Below are 17,614 nucleotides of genomic sequence, written 5' to 3'. Positions count from 1 at the left end.
ACTCTGTAATCTCACCAAGTCCAGTTTCTTCCCTCACTGAACAGTTTAGTGGCTATTTACACTTGACTCTCCCCTTAACAGTTAAAGGTAACTGATCAGAAAATTGATACTTGCTTATCTGTCATTCTGCAAGTTCCTGGAGCCTGGAGAGTGGTTTCTGAAGTCCAGTTTTCTTCTTGAGTGCCCCAGTCCTTGGTGTTTTGAGAGCATGTCACAATACTTCCATCATCCTCCAGGGAAAGCTCCCTAATGGAACTTTTTCCTTCTCATATTCCATCATCATAGTAGCAGTTAGTCTCAGTATTCTAATGATGATAGTCTGAGTAGTGTTTCCTTGAAATGATTCTACTGGCTGCTGTTAGAGAGTTAGTGAGCATGAGTGGAGATGAAGAATGTGAAAGGAACTGCTTCCTGTTTGCTTCAACCAGAGGTATGCGATTGGGTAGTTGAAAGCCTCAAGAAGAGGATTGTCCTGGCCAAATTCAGTGACTGGAGTTGCAAACTTTTTCTCCAGAGATATCCAGAACTGTGGGTTGTTATATGCATACTCCTCATTTTCTCTCTCTTCCCCTATTAGTATGTTAAAAGGACTCAACCACCCCATAAAAAATGTTAGAGGCAGAAGAGACCACAATGGAGCTGAGAGCTCTATAGTAGAAAAAAAAGTCCAATGTAGAACTGGTCAGAGATCTTTTATTCTGACAGTGATGAGGTAGTTTAGGGTCTTGTGGATCCGAGTATGATTTGGGTAAAAATCAAAAGAATATGATTTTTTTCCCCCTTATTTCCCTAACTCAAGTGTAGGTAGCTCCAATATAGTTAAGTTTTTAGTTTTGCCAGATGCTGAACAAATATCTTAAACCTAGTAGAATTTCCATTTCTGCAGAAAGTTGCTTCCTTGTCCATCAATATGAACACTTGGATGTATAATTCTTGCTTTACTTTTAGTGACAGTTTTTTTCTTCTTCTTCCCCTTTATTCTTCCACCTTTTCCTCCCCAACACTCTCTCCAACATGGCAGAAAACATGAAGGAGCCCAGGCAGCGAAAAGATAACAGGCGCCCAGATCTGGAAATCTATAAGCCTGGTCTCTCCCGACTAAGAAACAGACCTAAAATCAAGGAACCCTCTGGGAGTGACGAATCGAAGAATGAAGTTGTAAATGACAGAGATTCTTCTGCTGTTGGAAATTGTACCCAACTCATTAAAGATGTCTGCAAAGACAACCCACAGCAAAATGGTCCTGTAGACTCAGAAAATATTCAGGCACAGGAGTCCTTTCCTGGGACTGTTGGACAAGAGGATCGAAGCCTAAGAATTATTAAGAGAACAAAGAAACCAGACATGCAGATCTATCAGCCTGGAAGGCGTTTGCAGACTGTTACCAAAGAAGCCACCAGCCGGGTGGAAGAGGAAGAAATCCTCAACCAGGTAGAGCAACTGAGGGTAGAGGAAGATGAGTGTAGGGGAAATGTGAAAGAGGAGGTGGTGAACAAGCCAGACAGAGAGGAGGCTGAAAAGAGCCTAAGTGGTGACAGAGTAAGGGCTGCAAAGGGAGAAAAAGGAAAGAGGGTAGAAAGGGGGGAAGGGGTGAAGAAAGCAAACGAAGACTCGGCTCAGGGGAAGCCGGGTTCTGCCAAGCGCTACTCCCGCTCAGACAAACGCAGGAACCGCTACCGCACTTGCAGCACCAGCTCGGCGGGGAGCAACAACAGCGCCGAGGGGGCTGGCCTGACTGACAGTGGAAGTCGCCGCCGCCGCCAGGATCGGACCAAGGAGAGGCCCCGACTGAAGAAGCAGGTGTCTATGTCCTCAACCGACTCCTTGGATGAGGACAGAATTGATGAGCCCGATGGACCACGGAGGAGCTCAGAGAGGAAGAAACATTCAGAAAGAAGCTGGTCTGGCCGAGGGGAGGGAGAGCAGAAAAGCAATGGTAAAGAAAATCGAGGTACTCTTCGAGTCACTTTTGATGCAGAAACCATGAACAAAGATTCCCCAGTGGTGAGGTCGGCCAGGGAAGAGGTGGATAGGTTAAAGCCAGACAAAGGCTCGAGCGGTGGGGGCAAAGGCTCTGAGAAGCCGGAGTCCAAAAACCTGAGACAGGAGCTTCGGGGTCGCGGTCGGGGCATTCTCATTCTCCCTGCCCACACCACCCTGTCAGTCAGTTCAGCCGGTTCTCCAGAGTCGACGCCTTTGGGACCTCGGCTTTTATTTGGAACTGGTAGCAAGGGATCTCGGAGTTGGGGCCGGGGAGGCACCACTCGACGATTGTGGGACCCAAACAATCCTGAACAGAAACCCGCTCTAAAGAGCCAGACGCCGCAGCTACATTTCTTGGACACTGATGATGAAGTCAGCCCTACCTCTTGGGGTGACTCACGCCAGGCCCAAGCCTCTTACTATAAGTTTCAGAACTCCGACAACCCCTATTATTACCCCCGGGCACCAGGCCCTGCCTCCCAGTATCCTTACACAGGCTATAGCCCTCTGCAGTACCCGGTGGGCCCTACAAACGGTGTGTACCCAGCGCCTTACTACCCGGGCTACCCAGCTCCATCAGGACAGTATGTGTGTAGCCCTCTCCCTGCCAGCACCATGAGTCCTGAGGAGATGGAACAGCACATGAGGAACATGCAGCAACAGGAACTGCACCGGCTCCTCCGGGTGGCTGACAACCAAGAACTACAACTCAGCAACCTGCTCTCCAGGGACCGCATCAGTCCTGAGGGCCTGGAGAAGATGGCTCAGCTCAGGTATTGGGGGGGGCGGGGGCGGGAATCCCTATCCTGGCTAAAGGGGAGTAGGAATAAGCTGGAGGTGTACAGGGCCCCATAGCTGAGGAAGGGAGAAGCCTTTCAGGTAAACTCCCGGGTGTTACCTCCCTTTCATATTAATTTTTGTAAGGGAAGGGAAGTTAGAACGGAGCAGAAAAATTTGTTTCTAGTCCTAGAAATGATTGTGCTTCCCACTTTTTAAGAAGAAAAAAATCTTTTAAGAGAGCATGGACTCTGGATACGGAAAAGGAAAGACTTTCTAAAGTGCCGAGAAATAAACAGCATGTACCCTGTTACTTTGGCTGTTAAATTCAGGTAGAGGTACATGGGGAAGAACTACTTTCCTAGACAACTTGTCTTTAGAATGACATTCTGCTGTGCAGAATGGAAGCTAGAGTGAGAGCTATACCTGGTGGCGTTTTGGATTTCCTGCCAAGGAAGGTGTGTGATTTGCAGGGACCTCAGGTCTTGGGTCTAGCCTTCCCTGTGGTATATTTGGAGCTAGAAGTTGCATGTATTTTATTCCAGAGCTGAACTGCTGCAGCTATATGAGCGCTGTATTCTATTAGATATTGAGTTCTCTGATAATCAGAATGTGGATCAGATCCTGTGGAAGAATGCTTTCTATCAGGTGATTGAGAAGTTCAGGCAGCTTCTCAAGGATCCGAATGTTGAGAACCCAGAACAGATTCGGAACAGACTTTTGGAGCTCTTGGATGAGGTAAACCATCATCTTTATGCCCTCAGGATAAAGGCTTCAGCATCCTTTAGTTGTGATGAGTTTTTACCACCCGAAATACTATGTTTTATAATAGAACGTTGACGACAAACGTTATGCTCTTTTCTTGAGTTTAGGCCTACCCTACCTCTGTTGCTTCCTTGACACTATAATTTAACCGACAGGAGGAGTTAGTTTTGAGCTTGGAAGCTTTCTGAATGTCTTACCTGGAATGTGTGTTCATGTGTGTGTGTGTTTTTGACTGCACCTTGCAGCATGTGGGCTCTTAGTTCCCTGACCAGGGATCAAACCCATGCCCCCTGCAGTGGAAGCTCAGTCTTAACCACTGGACTGCCAGGCAAGTCCCTGTGTATGTTTTCATATCTTTAAAACCACAGAAAGGCTTATGCTATCAATTTGTCTTGGGTTTAGTTGGTGGCCACTAAATACTGCACATACCTCCCTTAACATCTGCTGGCTGAACAATAGCAGAACTTTGAAAGGGTTACTTGCCCCAGTTTCTGGGTAGAATGAATCAGAACAGGCTGATTTGGCTGATTCTTATTTTTTCTCTTTATAGGGTAGTGACTTCTTTGATAGTTTGCTTCAGAAGCTGCAGGTCACTTATAAGTTCAAACTGGAGGACTACATGGACGGTCTTGCCATTCGCAGCAAGCCATTACGAAAGACAGTAAGCCAGCTTCTTTATCTTAAATTTATTCATTCACTTAGTAAGCATTTATTTAGTGTTAGTTCATTGGAAGGACTGATGCTGAGGCTGAAACTCTAATACTTTGGCCACCTCATGTGAAGAGTTGACTCATTGGAAAAGACCCTGATGCTGGGAGGGATTGGGGGCAGGAGGAGAAGGGGACGACAGAGGATGAGATGGCTGGATGGCACCATCGACTCGATGCACATGAGTTTGGGTGGACTCCGGGAGTTGGTGATGGACAGGGAGGCCTGGAGTGCTGCGATTCATGGGGTCGCAAAGAGTCGGACACGACTGAGTGAATGAACTGAACTGAACTGAATGTGCTCGTCACTGTGCTGGGTGTTGAGGAAACAAGAATGAAAGACGAGCGTTCCCCCACTCGTCTGTGGGGGAACAGATGAGTTAAAGCAACAGTTATAATGTCATAAATACTGTAGTAGTGGTATGTATAGAGTGTAGAGGGCATTGGGTCTGCTATAGACTGATGGAGGGGTCAAAGAAGGTTTCTTAGTGACTGTCAGGTTGAGTTTTGAAACATGACTAGGAGTGGAAGGGGCAGTTTAGACGCAGGGCACAGTGAGAGGACCACACCTTGTTGGGAAAGTAGAAGTCAGCATGCTGATGTCTGTAATGTGGGTTGGGCTGTTGGAGGAGGTAAAGTTAATGAAGTAGGAAGGGATGGATCATAAACTCTTAGGTGTCATGCTGAAGATTTTGGGTTTTTTTCCTGAAAGGAGTGAGGAGCTGTTGATTGATTTTCAGCAAATGGATGGCATAGATATGTTCTTGGGAATCACTCAGCAATTAGATGAGTTTGGGCAAGAGTGGAGGTAGGAGAGTTGGGTGTGGGCGTGAACTGAGGTAGAGGAAGTGGAGGTGAAGAGGAGACAGATTGGAAGACTGTAGGGAGCAGCATTGAATTGCCGGCTGGTTCAGTATGAATGTCCAGATCGGAGGCGTGAGGAGGAGTCCAGATCCTCCCCACATTGTGTGTCCTAGAAGAGAGGCTGCGAAGGAGGAGGTTAGTTCTGTTTTGAATCAGCTTGAGTAGAGGAGCTGGATATGAACAAATGAATGCTTTGGTCTGTCTGGAGCTCAAGAGAAAGAGCTGGAGTGGTGATAGAGATTCAGAAGTTGTCAATGTATAGGTGATAGTTGAAAGGACCACCTATAAAGTTGGGAAACTAGGAGAGCCAGCCTCAGAGCAGGGAGTCAGATTTTAGGGTGGTGGTGGGTAAAATGGTCAAGTGCTATAAAAACCCTCACATGTCACAATTGCTGAAAAGTATCGGTTGGGTTGGATGACCTTATCACCAGTTACGTTACTTGGAGAGGATGGAAACCAGATCGAAGTGAATGAGAAGTAGGGTAGCAGATACAATGAGACGGTAGCCTAGGCTGTTGTAAGAAGGCTGTGAAGGCAAGGAGGGAAGGGAAGTTAGTAGTTAAAAGACATAGTGCCAAGAGAAGTTTGCTTTTAAGCTTGGAGAGACTTCAGTGTAAATGTTTGTTGAGAGGAAAGGGCCAACGGAGAGTAAGAGGTCAATTCATTAGAGAAACGAGTGTGATTTATGGAGCAGAGGCTTCCTCTTACCTTTCTGCTCCTTCTGATCAGTTGCCACGCAGAAGCTGTATTACTAATCAACAAGTACTTGACGAGTCCCTCCTACGCACCAGGTGCCATTCTAGGCACACGTAATTCAGCCTGGAACAAGAACGCTGTGGTCCCAACTCTCACAGTTTAGTTTGATTAGGGATGAGTACAGGTGTTGGATTAGTAACTGCAGGTGTAGTGACTTCTGCAAAGGGTGTTGTGGGGCTGTGGTATAGGTGTAAAGGGGCCTAGCGGATCATAGAGGCCCGAGGAAGTCATGGTTAAGCTAAGGCTGAAGACCCAAGATATTAGCCAGGTGAAGTGTTTGTTGCTCAGTCTTGTCCGACTCTTTGCAACCCCATGGACTGTAGCCCACCAGGCTCCTCTGCCCATGGAAATTCTCCAGGCAAGAATGCTAGAGTGGGTAGCCATTCCCTTCTCCAAGGAATCTTCCCAACCCAGGGATTGAACCCCACATCTCCTGCATTGGCAGGCTGATTCTTTACTGCTGAGCCACCAGGGAAGCTCCTAACAGTATGTTGTAACAGCATATACATGTTATGAAGTGATGTTCCTTAAGAAGGCTTTTTTGTTGAGCTCATGTCTTAGGGTAGTTAAAGTTTTACTCTTGTCTTCTCATTGAGGGACAGATGCCAAGCCCATCAGTGAGAAAACATACATGTAGTATTCCCAGTCCTGGATGTTGTGGGTGTTTGGTAAAGGATTGTAACTTACTGTTTTAGAGAATTATTGCTGCTGCTACTAAGTCGCTTCAGTCATGTCTCACTCTGTGCAACCCCATAGACGGCAGCCCACCAGGCTCCGCCGTCCCTGGGATTCTCCAGGCAAGAGCACTGGAGTGGGTTGCCACTGCCCTCTCCATTGTGTGAAAGTGAAAAGTGAAAGTGAAGTCGCTCAGTCGCATCCGACTCCTAGCGACCCCATGGACTGCAGCCTACCAGGCTCCTCCATCCATGGGATTTTCCAGACAAGAGTACTGGAGTGGCTTGCCATTGCCTTCTCCGTAGGGAATTATTATTGTCCTGCAAAGGAGATGGAGTACAGTAACACAATACAGTTGTATTGTTTGAGGAGAGAAAGATGATGGAAGGATGGAAAGGAAAGAACAAACAACAGTTTTAATACTCTATTTGTATATCACTGTGCATGGCTTGTGGAATCACAGTTCCCCAACCAGGGATCATACCCAGGCCCACAGCAGTGAACCTGCTAAGTCTTAATCACTGGACTGCCAGGGAAATCCCTGTATATCACTTTATAATTCATAAAGTATTCTTACACATTTTCCCTCCAGTTTCCCTGTGAGATAGGTATTTTTATATTCCGATGGAGAAGCTGAGTCCCAGAGACTTAGTTGAGGTTACCCAGCTACTACAAAGACAGGCAGAATGTTTTTCCATTTGACTGGACTTTGTTGAAGATCGCTGGTCCCTTATTAATGTTGCTCTGTGATTTTGACCCTCTCCCTGTCCTTTGGGGTTGAAGTTAGAGTTTCTTGGGTAGATGCTACTAACTGGTCGTTTCTCCTGAAGGTAAAATATGCCTTGATCAGTGCCCAGCGATGTATGATTTGCCAAGGAGATATTGCCAGGTATCGGGAGCAAGCCAACGACACGGCAAATTATGGGAAGGCACGCAGGTACTGTTGCCTCTTGTTCGTTACTCCTCTTCCCCTGTGTGGCTTTAACCTAGGCCCTGTTGAGAGCAGTGGCCCACCTGAGCTGCGTCCTGTACATACGTCCTACCGGTGCTCCCATAGGCCTCATGCTTTACCACTCGAGGGTTACAGCTTAAGTAGTAAGGGCTATCAGCTGATAAATTGGGAAAGTGTTAATACAGAAATATTTTTTAAAAATTGTTTTTCTGTTCTAGCTGGTACCTGAAGGCCCAGCATATTGCTCCAAAGAATGGGCGCCCTTATAACCAGTTGGCTCTGCTGGCTGTGTATACGGTAAGAAATTTTGGATGGGGCAGTATTTTGCAGGCAGTATGTAAGATATATGGATTTTGATAGCATCAAGTCCTGGAACTAGAACTCATCTGAACACCCAACCCAAAGTATACCCCCTTCTGTCTGCCATCCTCACACTCCTTTTGTTAACTGTTGCTTTCAGAGGTAAGCTGTGAGGGACTTTTCACTTCAGTTGAATCCACTTTCACTACACGTAAGTTCGCAGGGGAATGCTTATGTGGCAGCCAAACATTACTCGCTGTTTTTGACCAAGGTTTCTGCTCTGAATCTTGTCTTGTTTCCCTTCCCTAGGTTGAACTAGGTTACTCATCTCTAGAAGGAAAGGAAGGCTCCCTGTATGTCTCCCCTTTAAAGTCCTCAACTAAGTATACCCTTCCTTCCTTTTCCCGGATCATCACCTTATTCATCTGAGCTGATTTTCACCTTAGGAGTCTTTTTAGCAGAAGCACAGTAAATGCCAAATCGTACCTGTCTGATCTTGCTGAACTCCTCTAAATGTGGCTCTCACAGTGAGCCTTGGGATCTGACAGAGCCCCTAGTAAGGAAACTGACTTCAAGGGGGAGGGGCCAATTGCAGGTACCAAAGGTTTAAATACAAGGGGCAGTTAACGTGTTCATTGGCAGGGAGAGTTTTCTTAACGCTGTAAAATTCATTGCCCACATAAACAGCGTTTGAATTGATATTTTTATCCTTTATTCCACACACACACAAAAATTCCTAACACTTTAATTATGGATTGACATTGTTAATAAGGAATGGGGTTTAAGGATACACTTTTTGCGGAATCTATGAATTTCTCTCTCTCTGCTTTCTACCTCTGTCTTATTCTCTTTTAGATATGTGTTGAGATTTTTTTCTCCCCTCTTTGTGGCTTTTTCTCTCCCCTTTAGTCTTATTTGTTAACTAGAAAATATAAAAAAAAAAATTTCCCCTCAATGGCTTTAAAAAAATTGTGATGAAATTCATGTGAGAAAATTAACCATTAATTACGGTCTGTACCTAGGAGTGAGATTGCTGGGTCAAATGGTAATGCTGTGTTTCCCTTTTTGAGAATCTGCCAAGCTGTTTCTTATAGTGATTGCAGCATTTTATATTTCTGCCAGCAGTATAGGGGAGTTCCAGTTTCTTCATGTTCTTGCTGATGTTTATTACTTTTCATTGCTTAGAGTTTGACCAACCTCGTGGGTATGAAGTGATATCTCATTGTGGTTCCCTCCTCCCTACCTGGGGACTGTTTTTTGTTCTTCTTTAGTATATTTTTTAAATTTTTTGGTCAGTTTTAGGTTTACAGAAAAATTGAGCAGAAAGTACAGAGAGTTCCTGTATACTTCTTCAACTCCCAGTTTTCCCTATTATTAACATCTTTCATTAGTATAGTACATTAGGTATAGTTAGTGAGCCAGTACAGGTACATTTATTAATACTAAAGTCCACAGCTTACACTTGGGTTCACTTTTATTCTTGTACACTCTGTGAGTTTGAACAAATATATCCATGTGTCCACCATTACAGGATCACAGAATGTTTTCAGTGCCCTAAAAATAATAACCCTGTGCTTCGCCATTCACCCCTTTATCCTTCTTCCCTCCCCCAGGCCTCTGTCAATCACTGATATTTTTTACTATCTCTCTAGTTTTGACTTTTCCAGAATGTCATATAGTTGGAACCATCCTGTATGTAGCCTTTTCATGTTGGCTTCTTTCATTTAGCACTTAGAGGTATTTTTGTGACTTGATAGCTCTTTTTGTTTATTGATGAGTAGTATTCCAGTGTATTGATGTACCACAGTTTATCCATTCCCCTATTGAAGGACATCTTGGTTATTTCCAGGTTGGAAATATCCTTGGACTATCAAATGCTAGAAACATTTGTGTGCACGTTTTTTTGTGGACGTAAGTTCTCAACTCATTTGGATAGCTACTTAGGAGTGTGATTGCTGGGTTGTATGGTTAGGGCATATATAGATTTGGAAGAACCTGTCAAACTGTCTTCCAAAGTGGCTGTACCATTTGGTGTTCCCACCTGTTGCTGTGCATCCTTTTAAGCATTTGGTCTTGTCAGTGTTCTGGATTTTGCTCTTTCTAATAGGTTTGCAGAATCCTATTTGTGTTAGGCTTTGTTTTAACTTACAATTCCCTAATGACAGATGATGTACAGCATCTTTTCATATGCTTGTTTGCTTTCTGTGTATTTTTGGTGAGATGTCTGTTTAGATCTTTTGCCCATTCTTAAATTGGATTGTTTTCTTATTGTTGGCTTTTTTTTTTTTTTAATATTTGGCTGTGCTGAGTCTTAGTTGTGGTATGTAGAGTCTTCAATCTTCCTTGTGGCATTCAGAATATTTTAGTTGTGGCCTGTGGGATCTAGTTCCCTGGCCAGGAATCGAACCTAAGCTCCCCTGCATTGGAAGCATGGCATCTTAGCCACTGGACCACCAGGGAAGTCCCTGTTGTTGAGTTTTTAGAGCTCGTCTATTTTGGATACCAGTCCTTTATCAGATATGTGTTTTAAAAATATTTTCTCTCAATCTGTAGTTTTTATCTTCTTAGTGTTTCTCACAGAGCAGAAGTTTTTAAAATCAATGAAATCTAAGAACTTCATCAACTTTTTTTTTTTATGGATTGTGCTTTCAGTGTTGTATCTGAGAAGGCATGGCTAAACACATGTTACCTAGATTTTCTTCTCTGTTATCTCCTAGGAGTTGTAGAGTTTTACATTTTGCACATAAGTCTGTAGTCCATTTAGAGTTAATTTCTGTGAAAGGTGTAATGTCTATGTGTAGATTCATGGTTTTGCATGTGGGTGTCCAGTTGTTTTCAACACTATTTGCTGAAAAGACTCTGCTTTCTCCTTTAAACTGCCTTTGCTCCTTTGTCAGAAATCAACTGACTGTATTTGTGAAGGTGTGTTTCTGGGTTCTGTATTCTGTTTCATTGATCTACTTGTTTATTCTCTGGCCAGTTCCACACTGTCTTGATTACTATAGCTAGCTTTATAGCAAATCTGGAAGTCAGGTAGTATCAGTATTGTGTAGGCTATCCTGGGTTTTTTTTTTTTTGCCTTTTCACGTAAACTTTATAATCAGTTTGTGTGAAGTGGTAGCTCACATTTGATTTGCACTTCCCTAATGTTTAATGATATTTAGCATCTTAGTAAAGTAATGCTTAAAATTCTCCAAGCCAGGCTTCAGCAATATGTGAACCGTGAACTTCCTAATGTTCAAGCTGGTTTTAGAAAAGGCAGAGGAAGCAGAGATCAAATTGCCAACATCCGCTGGATCATCGAAAAAGCAAGAGAGTTCCAGAAAAACATGTATTTCTGCTTTATTGACTATGCCAAAGCCTTTGACTGTGTGGATCACAATAAACTGTGGAAAATTCTTCAAGAGATGGGAATACCAGACCACTTGATCTGCCTCTTGAGAAATTTGTATGCAGGTCAGGAAGCAACAGTTAGAACTGGACATGGAACAACAGACAGGTTCCAAATAGGAAAAGGAGTACATCGAGGCTGTATATTGTCACCCTGTTTATTTAACTTCTATGCAGAGTACATCATGAGAAACGCTGGACTGGAAGAAACACAAACTGGAATCAAGATTGCCGGGAGAAATATCAATAACCTCAGATATGCAGATGACACCACCCTTATGGCAGAAAGTGAAGAGGAACTAAAAAGCCTCTTGATGAAGGTGAAAGTCGAGAGTGAAAAAGTTGGCTTAAAGATCCACATTCAGAAAACGAAGATCATGGCATCCGGTCCCATCACTTCATGGCAAATAGATGGGGAAACAGTGGAAATAGTGTCAGACTTTATTTTTCTGGGCTCCAAAATCACTGCAGATGGTGACTGCAGCCATGAAATTAAAAGACGCTTACTCCTTGGAAGGAAAGTTATGACCAACCTAGATAGCATATTGAAAAGCAGAGACATTACTTTGCCAACAAAAGTCTGTTTAGTCAAGGTTATGGTTTTTCCAGTGGTCATGTATGGATGTGAGAGTTGGACTGTGAAGAAGGCTTAGCGCCAAAGAATTGATGCTTTTGAACTGTGGTGTTGGAGAAGACTCTTGAGAGTCCCTTGGACTGCAAGGAGATCCAACCAGTCCATTCTGAAGGAGATCAGCCCTGGGATTTCTTTGGAAGGAATGATGCTAAAGCTGAAACTCCAATACTTTGGCCACCTCATGCGAAGAGTTGACTCATTGGAAAAGACTCTGATGGTGGGAGGGATTGGGGGCAGGAGGAGAAGGGGACGACAGAGGATGAGATGGCTGGATGGCATCACTGACTCGATGGACATGAGTCTGAGTGAACTCTGGGAGTTGGTGATGGACAGGGAGGCCTGGCGTGCTGCGGTTCATGGGGTCGCAAAGAGTTGGACATGACTGAGCGACTGATCTGATCTGATCTGATCATATGCTTATTAGTCTGTTCAAGTCCTTTACCCATTTTTTTAAAATCAATAAAATAAAAAAAATTCTTTTAACTTATTTAGTTTTTAATTGAAGGATAATTGCTTTACAGAGTTTTGTTTACTGTCAAACCTCAGCGAAAATTTTAACTGTGATCACACAGAAAGCAAAATTTGCCGTCTTTAAAAGCATACTGTTTCAGTAGTGTTGAGTACATTGCCGTTGTTGTGCAGATTAATCTCCAGAACTCTTTTCATCTTACAGAACTGAAACTCTCTACCCATTAAACAGCAACTCTCTGTTCTCCCCTCCCTCTGGCCATTGGTAACCACCTTTCTTCTTTCTGTCTCTGAATTTGTGTACTCTAGTTACCGAATATACATGGAATCAAAAAGTATCTGTCTTTTTGTGACCGGCTTATTTCCCTTAGCATTAAATCCTCAAGGTTCATCCATGTTACAGCTCATGTCAGTTTTCACCTTAAGGCTGAGTGATATTCAGTTGTGTATATATCATATGTTGTTTTTCATTTCATTTCTCAATGGACATGTCTACCTTTGACCATTGTGAGTAATACCACTACGAATATGAGTGTACAAATACCTCTTTAAGACCCTGCTTTCGATTCTTTTGGGCATATACTCAGAAGTGGAGTTGTTGGATCATGTGGTAATCGGGCAATAGCATTTTCAGTTTTCTGAAGAATCACCATACCAACAGCTGTACCACTTTATAGTCCCACAAGGATGCCAGTTTATCTGTGTCCTTGCTAAAGCACACTATTTTTTGTTGTGTGTGTGTGTTTTTGAATAGTAGCCAACCTAATTGCTTTCAAAGCTGTATGGCATTGTGGTTTTGACTTGCATTTCCCTAATGAGTACTGGTTTTTTTATGTTCTTGTTGGCCATCTGTGTATCTTCTTTGGAGAAAAGTCTGTTCAAATCCTTTGCATATTTTTAAACTGAGTTGTCTCTTTGATTGTTGAGATGTAGCAGTTCTTTATGTAGTTTGACCTTAATCAGATACATGATTTATAAATATTTTCTCCCATTTTACGGGTTGTCTTCTCACTCTCTTGATAGTGCCCTTTCGACAAAGTTTTTAATTTTGATAAAGTGTGGTTTATCTATTTTTACTTTTGTTGCTTGTGGTTTGATGTCATAGCTAAGAAACGCTTAACCAAATTAAAAGTTAAGGTTTCTTATTTATTTAAGCGAAAATGCAGAAATCTTTTTTTTTTATAGTTTTAATTCCTCTGTTTAGGTCACTGATCCATTTTTGGTTAATTTATGGTGTGAAGTAAGGGTCTAATTTATTCTTTTGCATGTGGCAATCTAATTCCCTTAGCATCATTTGTTGAAATTATTCTTTCCCCATTAAATAGTCTTAATACTTTTATTTTATTTATTTTTTTTATAGAAATAGATGTAATATTTTATTTTATTTTATTTTTTTCTCTAATTTTATTTTATTTTTAAACTTTACATAATTGTATTAGTTTTGCCAAATATCAAAATGAATCCACCACAGGTATACATGTGTTCCCCATCCCGAACCCTCCTCCCTCCTCCCTCCCCATACCATCCCTCTGGGCCGTCCCAGTGCACTTTTAAAAGTCAGTTAATGTATGATAAATTTACTCCTGGACTCTGAATTCTCTCTCTTGTGCGAATACTATGTTGTTTTAATTACTGTAGCTTTGTGGTAAGTTTTTAGATTGGGGTATGTGAGTCTTCCGACTTTGTTCTTTTTCAGCATTGTTTGGTGGTCTGGGGTTTTTTGGAAAGCCATATAGATTTTAGGATCAGCTTTTTCTTTTCTGCCAAAAGAGTCACTGTGATTTTGATGAGGATGCATTGACTCTTTAGAGGGCTTTTGGTCTATTTATATCCTTACAACACTAAGTCTTTTGCTGCAAAAACATAGGATATTTTCCGTTTATTTAGGTCTTCTTTGATTTCTTTCAGAAATGTTTTGTCATTTTCAGTTTAAAAGTTTTGCGTTTCCTTGGTTAAATTTATTCCTAAGGTATAAATAAGGTATGTTGTTATTTTTGATGCTATTATGAATTACTTCCTAATTTCTTTTTCAGATTGTCTATTACTAATATACATAAATACAACTGATTTTTGAGTATTAATCTTGTGTCTTCCCTCAGTGGTTTGTTGCCACACAAATTAAATTGTTATGTGTTTTTTTCATGGATCTCTGACCTAGGTTAGTACTCTTTGCAAGTTCTTTTCTTCTGTCCCTCTTTTTCTTTCTCTGTCTTAACCCAATTAATTGTCTTTTAACATCACTTTCTCAACTTTTCTGTAACTTTTCCTTCAGTGGATCCCAAGTATTTGCTGAGAACATGCTGTGCAGGTTTTGCTAGGTAATTTGATACGGTTTCTGTCCTGAAAAAAAACCATTGAGAAGACAAGTGTGTACAGACAACAGTACAAGTTGCACTTGATAGCATATGATGCAACTGATTGTTGGAAATATAATTTTCTATGCCACTAAGAAGGAAAAATGTGAGCTAAAGTAAGATGATGGTAGATATTGATTGTGAGTTGTATCTTGATTTCAGAGATGTTAAAATATGAAAAAAATCATTGTGGGACTGATCAATTACTGTAAAATCACGGGAGTGGCATAATTAGAATAACATTAAAGATAGCTTTCATTTAACTGACTGAAACCATGTATCAGATATTCTGTTAAACGAACAATTATGCGAATTTTATTCTTTTCAGGAGCCATATATGTTGGTGAATATCTTCATTTTACAGATAAGGAAATTTTTCTAGGTTGACTTTCTTAGGCTTATACCTAATTGGTGGCAGGACCAAATTCACACTCAGGCAGTCGAGCTTAGAATGTGTATCTTTAACCATGTTAGATGATTGCAAGGGGGCACTTTTAAAGAGTAAGTAAGTGCTGGGGAGAGAAGGAAATAGTAGTCTAGGTACATTTCGAGACAGGGAAAGGGTAAAGATGTATATGATAGATAGAAAGGCTTTTGATTTTCTTTCCTTCTAACCCTCTCCCTTTGATTTCCTTATTAATTGGTTGTAGAACTGGACTTGAAGTGTTTATTTGCTGAATGCATTGAGCCATAGTTTCCTTTCCTCAGTAGAGTCAGTACCTTGTAGTGCAAACATGAACTTAGGAGCCAGGGAGGCCTTGGTTCAAATACTAGCTTCTCAGAGGTTTGGCTTTGAGACCTTATTGGCCAAGTTATATAATAATCTTCCTGAACTCCTGTCTCCTCATCGTTAAAATGGAAATAATAATGTCTACGGGGCAGTTTCCTTGGGTTTGGAAATACTGTTTCTGAAGTGCTCATCATTTGCCTCACAGTTACGCTTAATCAGTGATATTGCCATTGTTATTTATAATTTAAATATGATAGTAATTAGTACATGCTGACCATTTTCTTTCTCTGAAGAGAAAATGTAATTGCTTTCATATTTTGTAAGGCTTTTTATTCTTTTCCCCTGCTTTTGAGTGTGTGGCTTTAAGAGTAGCTCACATTGTAGACATAGTCCTGGGTGAGAAGAGAGCTCTGTTGTCATCACCGTGGCTTCTTCTATGGATAGCTTTCTCATTTTCTTGTTGGAATTCCTCACAGCTTGGGAGGGATGGTAGGGTTTCCTGGGTTGGCTGACTCAGGCTGGAGTCTGGAAGAGAACTGGTTGACTCAGTGTCTCTGACCTCTTTCTGCAGAGGAGGAAGCTGGATGCTGTCTATTATTATATGCGCAGTTTAGCTGCCAGCAACCCTATCCTGACTGCCAAGGAGAGTCTCATGAGCTTGTTTGAAGAGACCAAACGGAAGGTGAGTAGGGATGCAGGCAAAATCATTTCTTCCTAGAAGAATGCATTTCTGTTACTGTCTCTGTGTCCTTTAGGAAATGACTCATAGTGTCCTCAAGGGGTGCCGTTGGTCTGTGCCATAGAGTCAGTCTCTGTGCAGAGCCAAACTCATCTTTAGGAGAGCACTCCACGAGGGCCTTTGGGTGTACGTGTTCCACAGCATATGGTTTACAGAATAAGTAGCTTTTATGAGACAAAACAGATGATACTCTGTACTTTGGAACTATGGCTAAGTCTTTACTTTTTACAGTTCTTAGCGAACAAGCTCAGGTGAGATGAGCACTTCTCTTTATTGGTTGAATACCAGGAGAGTCTGAGCTTACATGTTTGTATGTCATACAGGCGGAACAGATGGAAAAGAAGCAACACGAAGAATTGGAGCTGAGCCCTGACCAGTGGCGGAAAGGGAAGAAATCCACTTTCCGACATGTAGGAGATGACACCACTCGCCTGGAGATCTGGATTCATCCATCCCATCCCCGGTCCTCCCAGGGCACAGAGTCTGGGAAGGATTCTGAGCAGGAGAATGGGCTGGGCAGCCTAAGCCCCAGTGATGTAAGTTCCTGGGAGCGATGTCATGAGCACGACTAGCTGAGTAGGCGTGAGAGCCTGGTGCATGGCGCCATGGAGCACTGCGCAGACGTTTCCCATTCATCTCAGGGAGTCAGACCACTTCAGGCTCCCTGATGCTCTATACATGTCCTCCACCTACATTTCCTTTATCTTTACTATGCGCTTCCCTCTTTCACCACTGTGTGGCACTACAGAATTTAGTAAAAGCTTTTCTAGATGAAGATGAATTTAGAATTAAAAGTTTTTTGCTGCCCTGGGTTCGTAGTCATCAGTATGATGCTTTAGGATTCTGGGTGGGATATTTGAAACTAGGGAGAGGACACAGTAATTGGAAAATTGCAGATGGCGGGTTTATCGTGCCCTGAGAGCAAAACTTATACAGTGAATGGCGAGATGAGCTGGGACCAGGTCTTGAAAGGTCATACAATAAGTAGTTTGACCTTTTACCCAGAAAGTCATAGGGAGCCATTGAGTGCTTTAAATAGGGAAATGTCAGGTGTGCATTTTAGAAATAGAACTCTGGATGTTTTGTGGAAAGTTTGGAGAAGAGTAAGACTAGAAATAAGGAGAGTAGAAGGGTGCAACAGTAATCCAAGTGAGATGTGAGAAGGAACTGAACCAGGAAATGGCTTTGGAGATGGGGAAAAGTGAACAGAGTATATTAATGAGGTTGAATCCAAAGGGCTTAATTGGGCATGGGAGCTGAGAGAAGTAGCACTTAGGTTTCTGACTTGAGAACTGGGTGAACTGGTCCATTCCCTGAGATAGAGAATAAAGGTGGAATTGGTTTTAAGAAAAATACGATGAGTTTAGTTTTGGACATGTTGGAATTTCTGTAGGACATTGACGTGCAGATACTTAGAGACTATCAAATATCTGAAACTCGAGAGTGATTTGGGCCAGAGGTGAAGATACTTGAAGGCATCCTCTTATAGATGATACTAAAGTCATGAGAGAGAGTTGATT

At 42.3% G+C, this 17,614-nt stretch overlaps 1 protein-coding gene across 2 annotated transcripts in view; it reads left to right on the top strand.

The window, feature by feature from the left end:
- Positions 1-17,614, top strand: part of SMG6 (SMG6, nonsense mediated mRNA decay factor) — a 200,745-nt gene that overhangs the window by 1,308 nt on the left and 181,823 nt on the right. For both annotated transcript variants that reach the window (XM_027517050.1, XM_027517051.1), the window contains exons 2-8: positions 1,022-2,756; positions 3,306-3,498; positions 4,076-4,186; positions 7,358-7,464; positions 7,698-7,776; positions 15,927-16,037; positions 16,418-16,630. In XM_027517050.1, the coding sequence (XP_027372851.1) occupies positions 1,022-2,756; positions 3,306-3,498; positions 4,076-4,186; positions 7,358-7,464; positions 7,698-7,776; positions 15,927-16,037; positions 16,418-16,630 (2,549 nt within the window). The remainder of the gene's footprint in view (positions 1-1,021; positions 2,757-3,305; positions 3,499-4,075; positions 4,187-7,357; positions 7,465-7,697; positions 7,777-15,926; positions 16,038-16,417; positions 16,631-17,614) is intronic.

The sequence above is a fragment of the Bos indicus x Bos taurus genome, chromosome 19 (genome assembly GCF_003369695.1).
Source record: "Bos indicus x Bos taurus breed Angus x Brahman F1 hybrid chromosome 19, Bos_hybrid_MaternalHap_v2.0, whole genome shotgun sequence".
Taxonomy (NCBI): domain Eukaryota; kingdom Metazoa; phylum Chordata; class Mammalia; order Artiodactyla; family Bovidae; genus Bos; species Bos indicus x Bos taurus.
The sequence above is the reverse complement of the archived record's forward strand: the minus strand, read 5'-3'. Positions and strand labels throughout refer to the sequence as shown.